Genomic DNA, 14,668 nt, shown 5'->3' on the forward strand with positions numbered 1-14,668 from the left:
TAGAAATTATAAACATCTTTATTGTAAGTTTACTAGATAGAATAACTGTTTATAAAATTAATTATTTCAATAATTAAGAAATAATTATAAAACACAATTAAAACAATAATCCACAAATATTCAAACATTGTTCTGAAGAAGATCGTGTTAGTGTGCGGTTGTGTTTGTGCACGTGTAAAAAGTCAGTGTAATAATTATTTATACAACTGTTGTGTAATAAGGGGTAGGTATTGAATCACGAATGTGGGTTTATCATTATGTGATAATAGTATCACATGAGTGTTTTAATAAAGGCAAAAAGGCAACCTAAGGCGACCTGCCTTAGGTTGCCAATATGCCTGCCATATACATATTTATCTACACGCATGCTTTAAATACTCTATTAAAGATTCTAAAACAGTAATGTTGTACCGAATTTCATTAAAACACTCGTTTGGATGATGTAATGGTTCAAATTCAAATTCAATAACACTTTATTCATGTAGGTCACAAAAATGACACTTATGAATGTCAAAAAAAAATATATAAATATTGTTTCTTATTGAATTTACCGCTACTTCTTGCCACTCTTCTAAGTCAAGATTTACATTTTAGTTGTTTTACAAATCATTTCAATTACAATATATGCAAAGTGACGCAACAAAAATACTCAAAAGTCAAAAACTGAAAGGCTTACATGAGTAAGTCAAAAAAAGAAAAAGAAAGTAAATTAATACTTATAACCACAAGAGTTATTGAGTATAGCAGATGCATCAATCCACACATACCGTAAATAAATAGAGGCATTATGTGAGCATTTCATAAAATAAAATATATAATAACTTTAACTTTAAAGGAAATAATAATAATAAAAAAAAACACATCAAGCAGACCTCCCGGTAACAAGATCATCCAGCCCCCACGAGTAGCACCCGTTCACGAGCATGACGCATGGACCAGCCATCGCCTCCCTCGACCATATTTTAGGGAAGGGAACGACCCGCCCCACGTCGCCGTCACAAGCAAGGTTATTACAATAGGTGTTTTAATGTTGGCAATAAGCTAACGGTTGTGAAGAATTTTAATTTCGTTTCTAATGTTGTCGGATGAGAACAAAATCAATATAAATTTTTAATTAAAGCCAAAAAAATAAGCCACGAAAATATTTGGTATAAATATTGATATTGTTTTCACAGACTAAAAAGATTTTTGAAATTTGTGTGGCCTGAAAAAGAGCTATCCGAGATAGCAACAATGAATATCCATACACCGATCATCGGAGTATTTCACAAATATGTTTGTAGTTTTGTTGTGTCTAATGGTCTGTTGTTACAGCAGTGTGTTAGCACCATAATACTTGATAATCAAATGGTGGAATGTTTGATTAAATATAAAATGCTGAAAATTCACATCAATTAAAAATTAGTGAACAAAATAAATTATAAACTAGTGCAATATGCATTAATCTACATAATCATATAAGGCATCTGTGGTTTACACTTAATTCATTTATAATAATGTATATATTATGCTCCTATTTAAAATACAAATAAACCATAATGTATAAGATTTATAATTCTTAACAATAAGCTTCCCTTACAATAATAGTATTATGATATTAATCTATCTATATATATAAAAGAGAATGTATGATTGTATGTTCCATAATAACTCCTAAACTATTCGACCGATCTCAATGAAATTTGTAATAGATTCGTTGAAGCTCAAGGAAGGTTTACATAACATATAATTTATATGGCAAAGTTTTATAAGACGTTTGCCAGGTCAGCTAGTATTATAATATAATAGAGATATACAGATTTTCAAACTTAACTAGAACCCAACAAGTAATACAAAATGCCTTTTAAGCCCAGCTACTGTTCCTCATTATCTATAAAATAAGTGGATAGTAAATTGTATCTTCAAGATACGACAGCAAAATGCATATATACTATCTGTGTTTTAAAACCAGTTTTCAGATAAGATGGAGTATATTATATTGTGGTTGATAACAACATTATTAAAGATATATTTCGTTTGGGCTAAACTAAACCACAACCAATGCACGAGATTTAAAAAATTACGACACTTTAGTTGTAAATTTAAAAAAAAAAACATTTTTAATTATACATTTTTTAAATGATATTTAAATAAACGATATATTCTCTCAGGGTTAAAAAATGTCTGCCATTTTGGCACTTCTTTTCTACACTTCATAGTTCATGCACACAAACAAGAATCGGTTAGAAATAAACATTGTTTGTCACATGTTTTCGTCATATTCGCAATGGTGTAGCTTTTAAAGTATTACAATTTCTCAGATTTTATTACACTTTTTATAAATTATTGCTCACAAAAAAATTATTATCACAAATATTGATGTAGGTACGCATTATTCAAAAAGCAATAAAGTTTTATCGAAAATATTTGACACTTTTTCTAATCATATCGATGTCTCAGTTCCAAAGAGTAACTTACAATTAAGGAAAGTGTTAAAAAGACCAAAACTAAAACAACTCGAGTAAATACTGTATGAAACGAAAATTTTCTAGACTAGACTTACTAGCTGACCCAGCAAACGTTGTATTGCCATATAAAGTAAAATAAAAATCGCGATACAAAAATAGGTGTTGATCAAAAAAGGGTGAAAATTTTTAAGTTGCATGTATTTTTTAAATGATAAATCAGAATAAAAAAAAAATTACCAAAAATTAAAAAAAAATTACCAAAAATTAAAAAAAAATGTTAACGGTGAACAACCCGTATCACTTAGGGGTATGAAAAATAGATAGTAGCCGATTCTCAGACCTACTCAATATGCATATATTCTAATATATAAAATTCTCATGTCGCAATGTTTGTAGTTTAACTCCTTCGAAACGGCTTGACCGATTCTCATGAAATTTTGAGTGCATATTGGATAGGTCTGAGAATCGGACAACATCTAGTTTTCGTCCCCCTAAATGTTAGGCGAATTCCCGCCAATTTTTTTTTAAATTTTTTTGACATTTTAAATATGTTTAATCATGAGTCAGCATTTAAAAAATAAATACAACTTCAAATTTTCACCCATCCACGATCAACAGTTACTTTTGTATCGCGATTTTAATATCGGCAATACAAAGTTTGCTGGGTCAGCTAGTATGCATATAAAATTTGGTAAAATCAGTAAAGCCGTTTCGGAGGAGTAAGGTAACTAACATTGTGATACGAGAATTTTATATATAAGATGAAGAAATAATGGAAGTAGCAACTAAACTGCATTCACTTATCGATTTGTATCTCTTTGGTAATGGTAGGTTATTGTTTACGGAACAATTACTCATAGGCCCACCGCAGATGACACACTTTTTGTGCTATTGAGTCTGTGGCACACAAAAACGCAACGGACGTACACGCAATGGAAGTACATTATAGTAAGTGGATTGCGGTGTATTATTTCGTACTTGAGATATAAAAAAAGAAGAAGAAATAGAGAATGGGTTCATTCTATTCTTTCAGAAAGATTATTAAAGGGACTGTTTCATATTAAACATTCAGTTCTAAAAGTATATCCAAATAAATTTTGTACACTTCAATTCCCACAATTTTTCATTTTAAATTTATGTCGTGATACTCTGCCAAAGATGTATCATACAGTGCTGGTATGTTTTCTATTTCTTGAATCAACATCTACAGTTCAGAAGGTGGGATAGTACCATAATCACAGAAGGATACGCTCTTGATTCGTGTGAGTTAGTTGGCAATACAGTAGTGCCAACTAACAGTTGGTAGCATAATCACTGTGACGGTCGTGCCGCATATAAGCCAGAGCGCTTACTTCGAGAGAGCATCCCAGCGGAAACTCCATAGGGAGTGCCGCTTGCGCCTCTCTCTCCCCATGAGAAGGTCGCCTTCGATGTAGGCTTAGAGGGCACCTGCCCAAAGCCAACTGCAGGTGGTGTTTAGTGGGTAGGCACCTAGGTTTCACGTGAGTCCCACATAACCAACGCAGACTTAGGCTGCGTTGGTATGCATGAGCATTCACCACCTCCCTCCCGTCGTTATCCCGGAGGGTAGCCCATTCCCTTGCTTGGGCGCAAAAAAAAAAAAAAAAAATTCGAGAGAGCATTACACATTGTTAATTGAAAGGGGTAACGCTGCCCCAATTGTATTAAGTAAATATAATAGTTATAAGTGGAAAGTGTAAAATACAGATATTTCAATTTTAAGTGAGTTTTAATTACCAATCCTTTCTACAGTGATACATCGATGTACGCACCGTGAGCGTTGTTATATGTTCTTGGCGCACTTTTAGTACGGCGCGATCTGTCAGATCTACGAGGATATTTCGTGTGTCAGATTTTTTTGCGCGTCGTATGCGTTACTACATATAATTCTATAGCTTTTATTATCAAAGACTAAACGTGACTCCCGTCACGGATAGTCTGTCGTCTGTGATAGGCGATTATAATAAACTCCCAGCCACTGTTCAGGCATTATCTTTATATAAATTTAAATGTTTTAATAAAAATAGATCTGTCGTAAAACCTACTACTCCACAGCTGAATATCTAAGTGATCGGAAAGCCTGAAAATTTTCATAGTTGTCATTATGAAGAAGCACCATTTATTGCCTCGGAGGTGGTATTTGCTGTACATACAGATGGTTTTTGGAAAGACTGTCAGTAAATTTTGCCCTCCTAGCTTCGCTTTGAAATGGATATCGCAGATATTATATTTTATTCAGTTTCAATTAATGTCAAATATCACATTATATCATCGATGGAGGCGTCCGGCCAACCAAACTCCTCCAACAACTTGATCTCAATGAGGTTATTCAACAACAACTTGAGCTTCTCTACCAGGACTGGTTCATCTGTGATAGGCCTAACTCCACTCAAACTAAATGAATTTCAGACTTATTACACTTTGGAACTGAGGTATTGATACGCCTGTACTCTATTTGGTTTGCAAGTTGCAATGCTATCTGATAAATCAAAACATAAGCGAATACAAATTTATTGTTATCATAATATAAATAATTCTTCTGTACGTGTGTTCACAGTGAACTCCTCCTAAACGGCTGGACAGATTTGAATGATTTTTTTTTGTGTGTGTTCCAATGAATTTAAGAATGGTCTAGATTCTCAATTCAGTCCATATATACTCCTGCCCATTTGTATGTTAGTGAACTCCACTTAACGGCTGGACCAATTTTTCAAATTTAAGACGTGTTTACAGGACAACGTCTGTCGGGTCCGCTAGTTTATATACAGTTTATATAATTAAAAAATATATATTTATGATTTATTATTTGTGGTGAATTCTTAATCATCACTCACTTTCTCCAGAATATGTTGTATCACCTCATCAATGGTGTGTGTCTCCAACATCTTGTCGACAGTTGAGTCTTCTATCACATACAGGAACAGATGTTTGGTATTCTCTCTCAGCCTTTGAACTCTCGACCATTTTCTGTCAGCCGGGCGGGCTCCACATTTTTCAATCACCTTCTCCAATATCTAATACAGAATTGAATAGTTATACTCTAATGTATTTTCATTATTATAACACCAGAAATAAGGGATTGCTTGAAACTAATTCTAGTAGGCTTCATAAGATACATAATAGCTTTAAGGGTAAATGTATACACCTTTATAATAAAGTCCCAGCCACTGTTCAGGCATTATCTATAAATAAATTAAAATCTTTTATTAAAAAATGGCTCTGTCGTAAATCCTACTACTCCACAAGTGAATATCTAAGTGATCGGAAAGCCTGGGACTAGATTATTTTATAGTAGTAGCAATGACAATAAAATATCGTAAATTTGATTAAAAAGAGCGCAAAAAGAATGCTGGGATTTTCTTCTCTTCAGAGGGCCATTTGTTTCCGAAGCGGTAGTAGTGTCTAGTATATTAGAAATGACATCAAAAAGAATTCTATTTTCTTCGCGAGTGGTACACATTTAAATAAACCACTTTTAAACGATTAAAACGCGTGTATTTGCATTTTTTTTAGTTTGTGTCTTTACATTCGATTTTGCGTAAAAGCTACACTTTTATCAATATATTTTTAGTTAACCCGACATTTCGAGATCTTTCCAGATCACGTTTTCAGGGGGGACTCAAGTTGAAATTAATCAAGATGGTATCTGTAGAATGAGCTTCCTTGTGCGGTGTTTCCGGGATGATACAACATGGGTACCTCCAAAAACAGCACGTACACCTTCCTTAAAGGCCGGCAACGCTACTGTGATACCTCTGGTGATGCAAGAGAATGTGATCACTTAACACCAGGTGACCCGTACTCTCTTTTGTCCACCTTTTTCCATAAAAAATAATTTTCATAGTTGTCATTATGAAGAAGCACCATTTATTGCCTCGGAGGTGGTATTTGCTGTACATACAGATGGTTTTTGGAAAGACTGTCAGTAAATTTTGCCCTCTTAGCTTCGCTGTGAAATGGATATCGCAGATATTATATTTTATTCAGTTTTAATTAATATCAAATGTCACATTACCTCATCGATGGAGGCGTCCGGCCAACCAAACTCCTCCAACAACTTGATCTCAATGAGGTTATTCAACAACAACTTGAGCTTCTCCACCAGGACTGGTTCACTCATCAGTGGACTGGGTTCAGTCTACAATAAATAATACAAGAAATATTTTTGTCTTAGATATAAAGGCGATAGGCTAGATAAGGGATAAACTTTCACTTCCGAAATCAATAAAAATTATTTCAAGATTACGTGGAACAAGAGCTATCAGTCGAAACCGCGGTGCGCTCACTATGGCGGTTGGACAATGAATGCCGCCCATTTAGCTGCGCTAGCCATCGACACAACGTTCCGCCAGAAATGACAGATGTCAAATCTAGTTTCAGCGTATTCTGACAATGACATTTTGAATGCGCCGTCATGTACGTTTAGTCGAGTGTTCTGAAGTTTCACCCGATTCCTGCCGCCGAATTCCATCCTCGCACGACACGCAATAAATTAGGATATCATCCCCACCAACACGATTTGTGGCAGTGCTTAACAGTGGGAGGCTCCTTTGCACAGGATTCCGGCTAGATTATGGGTACCACAACGGCGCTTATTACTGCCGTGAAGCAGTAATGTGTAAGCATTATTGCGTTTCGGCCAGAAGGGTGCTGTAGCTAGTGAAATAACTGGGCAAATGAGACTTAACATCTTATGTCTCAAGGTGACGAGCGCAATTTTAGTGCCGCTCAGAAATTTTTGGGCTATTTCAAGAATCCTGAACGGCACTGCATTGGACTGGGTAGGGCGTATCAATTATCATCAGCTGAACGTCTTGCTCGTCTCGTCCCTTATTTTCATTAAAAAAAAACATATTTGATGAAATATTACAATACTGTTGGTCATCTAATTTCGTGACATATTTTTATAAAAAATGGTTACCTTAAGTGGTACCTCGACCACGTATTCTTCGGATCGCTCTTCCTGCAGCCCCGCGTACATAACTCCCGTGCCTAAATCCTCGAGAATGCGGTCCGACTCCGCGTCCAACATATTCAATATGGCCTCCAACTCTGATTTTGAGACGCGATCCGTCGACGATTGCGTACCCTGACAAAACAATACTGTTTATTTCTTCTGTTACTTGTAATGAGCCTACTGCTAAATGGTCTGTATTTCTAAATGTGCACAGTGAGTAATTTATTTACTTACGAACAAGGTTTAAAGGCCATTGACGTACAATAAACAACTACACAATCACGCTCAAAATTTGTCTGAAGCAAAACTGAAGTAGTGTTTAGACCGCGCTTTGAATACAACGCCGCGCATTGACAAAGTGTTCAGTGAAAAACTGTCTGAATTACAGTATATCTAAATTTAAAAAGGATGGAGTGTAGTATTTCAGGTAAGTGCCTCATTAAATTAACTTAAATGTGTAACTAACTTATCGTTTTTAATCATTTTGCTACAAAATTACATTTCAATTAAAAATGTTCTTGTCTCGTGCCACCATAATCAATGAGCTTCTTATGAGCGTATATAATATATATGTATATATCTATTGAAAGTCTATTATATACATATATATAATATATATATATATGTATATAATAGACTTTCAATATTATTGCCACGAAGTAAGGTGTTAATTTATCATATTATGTATTCCGACAACCTTTTGTACACGGTAAAACTCGAATGAGTTTATGTATGTACAAGAATTCTAATATTTATAATATGTAATTTGTTAGTAAGAAATAAAATAAATAAATAAAATTGAGCAATTTGCTAGAAACTGTGACAATCATAATGTTATCACTAGGAACAAACATAAACTTGTTATGCCAACTACTCGGCTAAGTCGAGTTAGTAAGTGTTTTATTGGGCGATGTATATGCTTTTACAATATGATCCCAGAAATGTACAAAATAAATGTGGTACGAAATTAAAAAGAATTGTTAAAAAACATTTGTGTGGGAAAGATTATTATAACATTAACGATTTTAACGAATGGAGCGGCCGCCCTCAGGCTATTAAATAATAAGTTTAATTCTACAATATTACTTTCTAAACATATTTTTCGATGAAAGAAAAAAGCCCGCTGAGTTTCTTGCGCCCGTTCTTCTCAGGTCTCAGGCATTCGTTTTGGAATGGGTGGTTGTTTTTGACTTTCAATAAGTGATGTCACATTCTATTTTGAATAAAAATATTTGAATTTGAACTGGGAACGAAGCGAACACCCTCAGGCTCTTTAATTATAATTGTTTATTGTACGATATTACATTGTAATCCATATTTTTATAAAAATAAAGACCGCTGAGTTTCTTGCGCCCGTTCTCCTCAGGTCTGAGGCAGTCTATTTTGAATGGGTGGTAGTTTTTGACATTCAATAAGTGATTTTGAATTTGGGTGTTACGTAAGTACTCACGAGCACTTGCCGCACGTGCATCAGCCGCTGCTTGAACATCTCTCCGTGCGACTTGCGCACGTGTCGCAGCAGGTGCTCCCCTCGCACGTAGGCCCTCGCCTGCGCACAGTACATGCAGCGCCGCGGTCGGTCGAGGGTGTGAGTCGACACGTGGCGCTGCATAGTCGCCTCACTCTGAAGCCGCTTACCGCATACATCGCAACGGAACTCTACATAGTTATAAAATAAAATAAAAAAGCATTTTATTCCCATACTAAATTACATAATTAAGTTCAACTAAATTTAAAAAATTAAAACAAACTTATAAATTATTGTTAGTATACTTAGACGACCTGTATAGCCGAGTGGTTAGCGATCCTACCTACTAAGCTAGAGGTCCCGGGTTCCCGGTAGGTGCAAGCATTTATATGATGAATATGGATGTTTGTTTCCGAGTCACGGATGTTTATATGTATTTATGTATGTTTATGTGTATATTTATTTGTATTTATATATGTTTAAGTAAGTATATTGTATTAAATATATCGTTGTCTTGCAACCCATAAGATAATTTGTGTAAAAAGTGTGTCAAAATTATTATTATTAAACTTAACTTAAGCCTAATATTATAAGAACTTATAAAGAGAAAAGTTTTATGTTAGTATGTTTTTTATCTATTTCTTAATAGTTAATGTTTAATTAGTAGTATCGGCCCCTCTTTGGGTGAAGGCCTCCTCTATTTTCTTCCACACTATACGGTCTTTGTCCAATATTAGCCAGTCTTTTCCAGCGTATTTAATTCAATCTCTACATAGTTACTTCACATTAATTACAACACAGGATGGATTATACAAATTCAATTTGTAACCAAAATTTATGAACGATGCGGGGCTCGAACCCGCGAACTCACGGGTTCCGTCCGAGCGCTCTTACCAACTGAGACAACCGTTCGAGTGACTCAACGTAAATCTCAGTATGTCTTGTTCAACTCTCAGGTTGTGGCTCCATCTGTGGGATCTACTTTGAAGTTGATATGCTCAACTCCAGTAGAAATTGACTTAAGTTGTCGCTCTCTAAATTTTTTAATTAATCCCAGAAGTGAGGGGTATCACTTTAAAAATAACAAATTGTTTAGATAGGATTCTTCTTATTTTTTGGCGTTACACTCTTGTCAGAGTGGTCGTGGTCGTCACGTCGAGGTTAGTGGCCTGTTTCACAATGCGACGCCACTCGTCGCGAACTGCCACTCTTCTCGTGCATTCATGCAGAGTACCGTGGACAGCTTGCCTCACTTGGTCCTCATGGTCCTTGGTCACCTCATCGGGGACCTGCCTCGTGGTCTAGTGCCCTCGACTTTACCCTGCACTATTAAGCGTTCTATGGAGTCGCTTCCACGTCGCGATACATGCCCGAAGAAAGTGAGAATGCGAGCTTGTACGGTAGTGGACAGTCTCTGTTTGATGCCGAGCTCCCGAAGAATGGACTCATTGGTTCGGAATTCCGTCCACGATATACCGAGCATTCTTCTCCAGCACCACATCTCAAGAGAATTGATCTTTTTCTTCTCACTTTCTCGTAGATAGGATGGGTTACAAAAAATTAGGTTAGTCAACTTCACCCACAGCCTTAAAACTTCTTCACAGTTTTGTGTAGATTTCCTCGCGATATTTTCCGTCATCTAAGTTCGGATAAACTTATAGAGCAGAGCCCGTGGACCCCAGACCTACGTTATTTTATAAAAGCTGAAAGTTTGTCAGCGCATACTCACAACACAGGTAAGAACGATGGACCGTTACGGAGTTTAGAATACAGTGGCTTTGGCAGGTAAACGGTACTAAATACATCAAATAATAAAGTGCGATTTTTCGGTATTACTTTCAGAATATTAGTAAAAATCACGTTACTCATTGCCAGGACACTTAACATCGTGGCAACCCCTTGCGAAACACCCTTAATGTTCATGAAATTATAATTTTACTTACGTCATAGTATAAAATCTGATTTTTATATATAATACTTGGGTAATAAGACAAAAATACTCACGTGTAACAGTCAAGTGTCGCTTGACATGTTTCTCTAAGGTCTTTTCGTCTTTAAATTCTATTATTGACTCACAATCTTCATAGGGGCACTTTAGTTTGCCTTCTGGGTCTCTGTGATGCAGTTGCTCGTGAACAATGACACTGAAAAACAGAAATGCTTTTTTTTATGGAATAGGAGGCCAAACGAGCGTACGGGTCGGTACCTGGTGTTAAGTGATCACCGCCGCCCACATTCTCTTGCAACACCAGAGGAATCACAGGCCGGCCTTGAAGGAAGGAGTACGCGCTTTTTTTGAAGGTACCCATTTCGTATCGTCCCGGAAACACCGCACAAGGAAGCTCATTCCACAGCTTTGTAGTACTTGGAAGAAAGTTGCTTGAAAACCGCACTGTGGAGGACCGCCACACATCCAGATGGTGGGGACGATATCCTAACTTTTACTGGGTTAGCGCAGTATAGCATGATAATGGCATACAAGATCATATACAATTCGATAAGAGTATTTTACGGCTTTACAAATAAACTTGTGTAAAGTTACACCTGAGAATAAACCAAGTTGAAAATATGCAAAATATTGACTATATTGCTAAAAACGCTGTTAATACAATTACAATTCTGAAGTTTTCCGAATTTCAAACAGCCTTGTAAATAAACGCAGGAAATCTTATCATCATCAGCCGGAAGACGTCCACTGCTGGACAAAGGTCTCTCCCAAAGATTTTCACGGCGATCGGTCCTGCGCTGCCCTCATCCAACGTATTCCGGCGATCTTGACCAGATCGTCGGTCCATCTTGTCTACCAACACTGCGTCTTCCGGTACGTGGTCGCTATTCGAGGACTACTGCCCCAACGGCCCTCTGTCCTGCCCACTGCCACTTGAGTTTCGCAATCATTTATACGTCGCCCGGAAACCTTATAAATCCGAATAAACCAATCATAACAAAATATATATTTGTAAACATTTTGGATATTCTTGGTTTATTCTTAGGTATAAATTTAAACCAAGTTTATTTTAAGTATTAGAGTTTTAACAAATATGAAATGTTACAATAATTGTTTCATAACAGAATTTTAGTATCAATCTCAAACTGTATTTATTTTTTCTCCGACAGGATAAGCACCTATACAACTGTTTAATATCTTAAACAGTGATATCTTTTTTATATTTAGTTAGTTAGGGAATTTTTAACTTAATCATTAATTACTAATTTTGCTAGTAACTATTAAGTTTTTATTATTATTATTATTATTACAAAATATTAACAAAAATTATCATACATAATACCTTTATTGATTTTTGGTGTATGTGGATGATGCAGCTACTGTACTCAATAACTTTTGTATTAATTTACATTTACTTTTTTGACTTACTCCTGTAAGACATTGACTATTTGACGTTTGAGTGTGTTTGTTGCATCATTTAACATTTTACATATTATATTGTAATTGAAATGATTTGTAAATCTTGATATAAAAGAGTGGCAATGAGTTTCTTGCTACTTCTTCTCATTAGCTCAAGCTTTTACGAAGTAGCGGTAGATTCAATAAGAAAAATTTTTTTTTTTTTTGACATCCATAAGTGTCATTTCCGTGACGTACGTGAATAAACTGATTTTGATTTGATTACATCGCAAACATGACTGTCAAAATTAATAAATATTCCAGTATAGTACTACTATTAATGAATATTATATAGAAGGTAATGGTAAATGGGCTTATATTTCCTCAGTTAAACCACTAAGTTGGATCCATTTTGCGTGCCATTTACCAGAGGGGTGTTCACAGATTTCTTGGAGCGACCTTATATTTACTAAGGTTTTTGCTCATTGATTGGCCACTCCTTCACATTCAGGGTCATGTGAGTGACCGTTTAGTGATGTGATGTATTGTGAAAAGGTGATGTTTTTACACATAACTAGCTAACAATAATGATTGTAAATTATCATATAAATCTAAACAAGAAGGAAATAGAAAAAATACAGCTGTGTTAAGCATGTCCCCTCACAGTTGGCTTATCAACAGTAGTGATTTAGTACTAATCGGAACGGCAGGCCTGAAACAACGCTTTAATATGGCGTATTTCTTTAACAGCGAAGTCTTCCATAACCTGTAGCACTACCCAAAATACTACATTACTAAATATTTATTTTATTATAATTACTAAAATATATGGCGATCATTTTTTACTTAAGAACAAAAATTTATTCGTTTTACCGTCACTTTTCACAATCTGCACAAGTTTCTTAATATTTAACACCTCTCTGTTAACAGTCTCTGGACCGTTGCAATGTCGACAGTTGTCCCTCAAGGAGTTAGCGCTCATAACCATTCTACTTAGATCATTAACGGCCGTTCCCAATATACTATCTACAGATAAAGATAAATTACTACCTTCTACTGTCAGTAATTAGCAATTTATAATCTGAAGCTGACCAATATACCCGATGAGTCATTCTTATCGCCTTATATTGGGACGCATGAATTGAAATTTCCATACAAACTTCTATCTCTGGTAGGCTGTACGTCGTCCCATTGACAGACAGCGTGTACGAATAAGGTGAGTTACCGTCGATAAGTTTATTGGGGCAGAAAAGTCAACGATAGTTACGATTTTTATCTCAAGTAAGAGATACGACTGAATATCGGGAACAGCCGTTATAGACTGTGATAGCTGTGAAAACGTAGAAAAAAAATGATTTTAGAAATAGCCTCTATTTTGAGCAATGCACGAACACTAACACAAAGTACACTGTCATACAAAATCGCGAGTGTATGACGTAGCTTGTTACTCACTCTAATCTAATGTCTTTAAAAAAAATTCGACACGTGTTTCGCCTCTACACGAGGCATCCTCAGGAGATGTTGTCTCGTTATTGGCGGAATTAGCACTAAAGAAAACTCAAAAACATTTGGATAATTATGGATTACCGCAAAGTAACGCCTACTTCAATAAATTTTCTAATATTCCTGGCCTGTTTTTAACGGCTGTCTAACAGCATTTATATTAACCTACTAGTTAGTTTTTTTTAATGATATTAACAGAACATGATACATACGCAGGTTTGGTGTTGAACTGTTCTTTACAATAGGTACAGAAGAATCCCTCGTGCTTCTTGAGATGCTTCAGGAGTTGTCCACGTTGGATGTACGATTTGTCACAAATGTCACATTTGTTCGGCTTGTTGTCGATGTGTGTGTATGTGTGTCTGCGCATCACTTCCACTGTGTACGTTTTGTAGCCACACTAGAAATAAAATTAACACATACACATCTACCAATGGGGGGCTTCTTTGCACAAGATGGCGTCACTACAGAATTACATGACACGGAGAAGTAATTTTAATCTTGGACTAACTTTTCATTGGGTTTATTAATAAAAAAGTTTTAACTATGGAATAAGTTTACATCGCGTTTATTAATAACACATTAATAGTTAAGTGGGAGGCTCCTTTGCACAGGATGCCGGCTAGATTATGGGTACCACAATGGCGCCTATTTTGCCGTGAAGCAGTAATGTGCTGTAAGCATTATAGTGTTTCGGTCTAAAGGGCGCTGTAGCTAGTGAAATTACTGGGCAAATGAGACTTAAATCCTTGTCTCAAGTTCCCTGTCAGAGTGAATTTATATGTTTTGGTTGAAGAAACCTTTTTGGATATTCGTTTCCGTGCATTCTTAAATAGCATCTGCTAGAAAAAAATATACGTCAGTAGCTACTAGTACTGGGAAGAATAATAGTAACTGTGTTTCGGTCTGAAGGGCGCCGTAGCTAG

General features: G+C 35.8%; 1 protein-coding gene across 3 annotated transcripts in view; it reads right to left on the reverse strand.

Moving 5' to 3' along the window:
- LOC126972337 (zinc finger protein 260) overlaps nucleotides 1-14,668 on the reverse strand; it is a 24,308-nt gene continuing 9,640 nt past the window's right edge. For 2 of the 3 annotated variants that reach the window (XM_050819016.1, XM_050819017.1), the window contains 6 exons: nucleotides 13,955-14,142; nucleotides 10,898-11,037; nucleotides 8,876-9,084; nucleotides 7,390-7,557; nucleotides 6,484-6,606; nucleotides 1-5,482 (listed from right to left, as the gene is read on the reverse strand). In XM_050819016.1, coding sequence (XP_050674973.1) covers nucleotides 5,288-5,482; nucleotides 6,484-6,606; nucleotides 7,390-7,557; nucleotides 8,876-9,084; nucleotides 10,898-11,037; nucleotides 13,955-14,142 — 1,023 coding nt within the window. In that variant the 3' untranslated portion in view covers nucleotides 1-5,287. Of the gene's footprint in view, nucleotides 5,483-6,349; nucleotides 6,607-7,389; nucleotides 7,558-8,875; nucleotides 9,085-10,897; nucleotides 11,038-13,954; nucleotides 14,143-14,668 lie in introns of all 3 variants that reach the window. The other variant, XR_007731119.1, reaches the window with a different exon arrangement.

The sequence above is a fragment of the Leptidea sinapis genome, chromosome 26 (genome assembly GCF_905404315.1).
Source record: "Leptidea sinapis chromosome 26, ilLepSina1.1, whole genome shotgun sequence".
Classification (NCBI taxonomy): Eukaryota; Metazoa; Arthropoda; class Insecta; order Lepidoptera; family Pieridae; genus Leptidea; species Leptidea sinapis.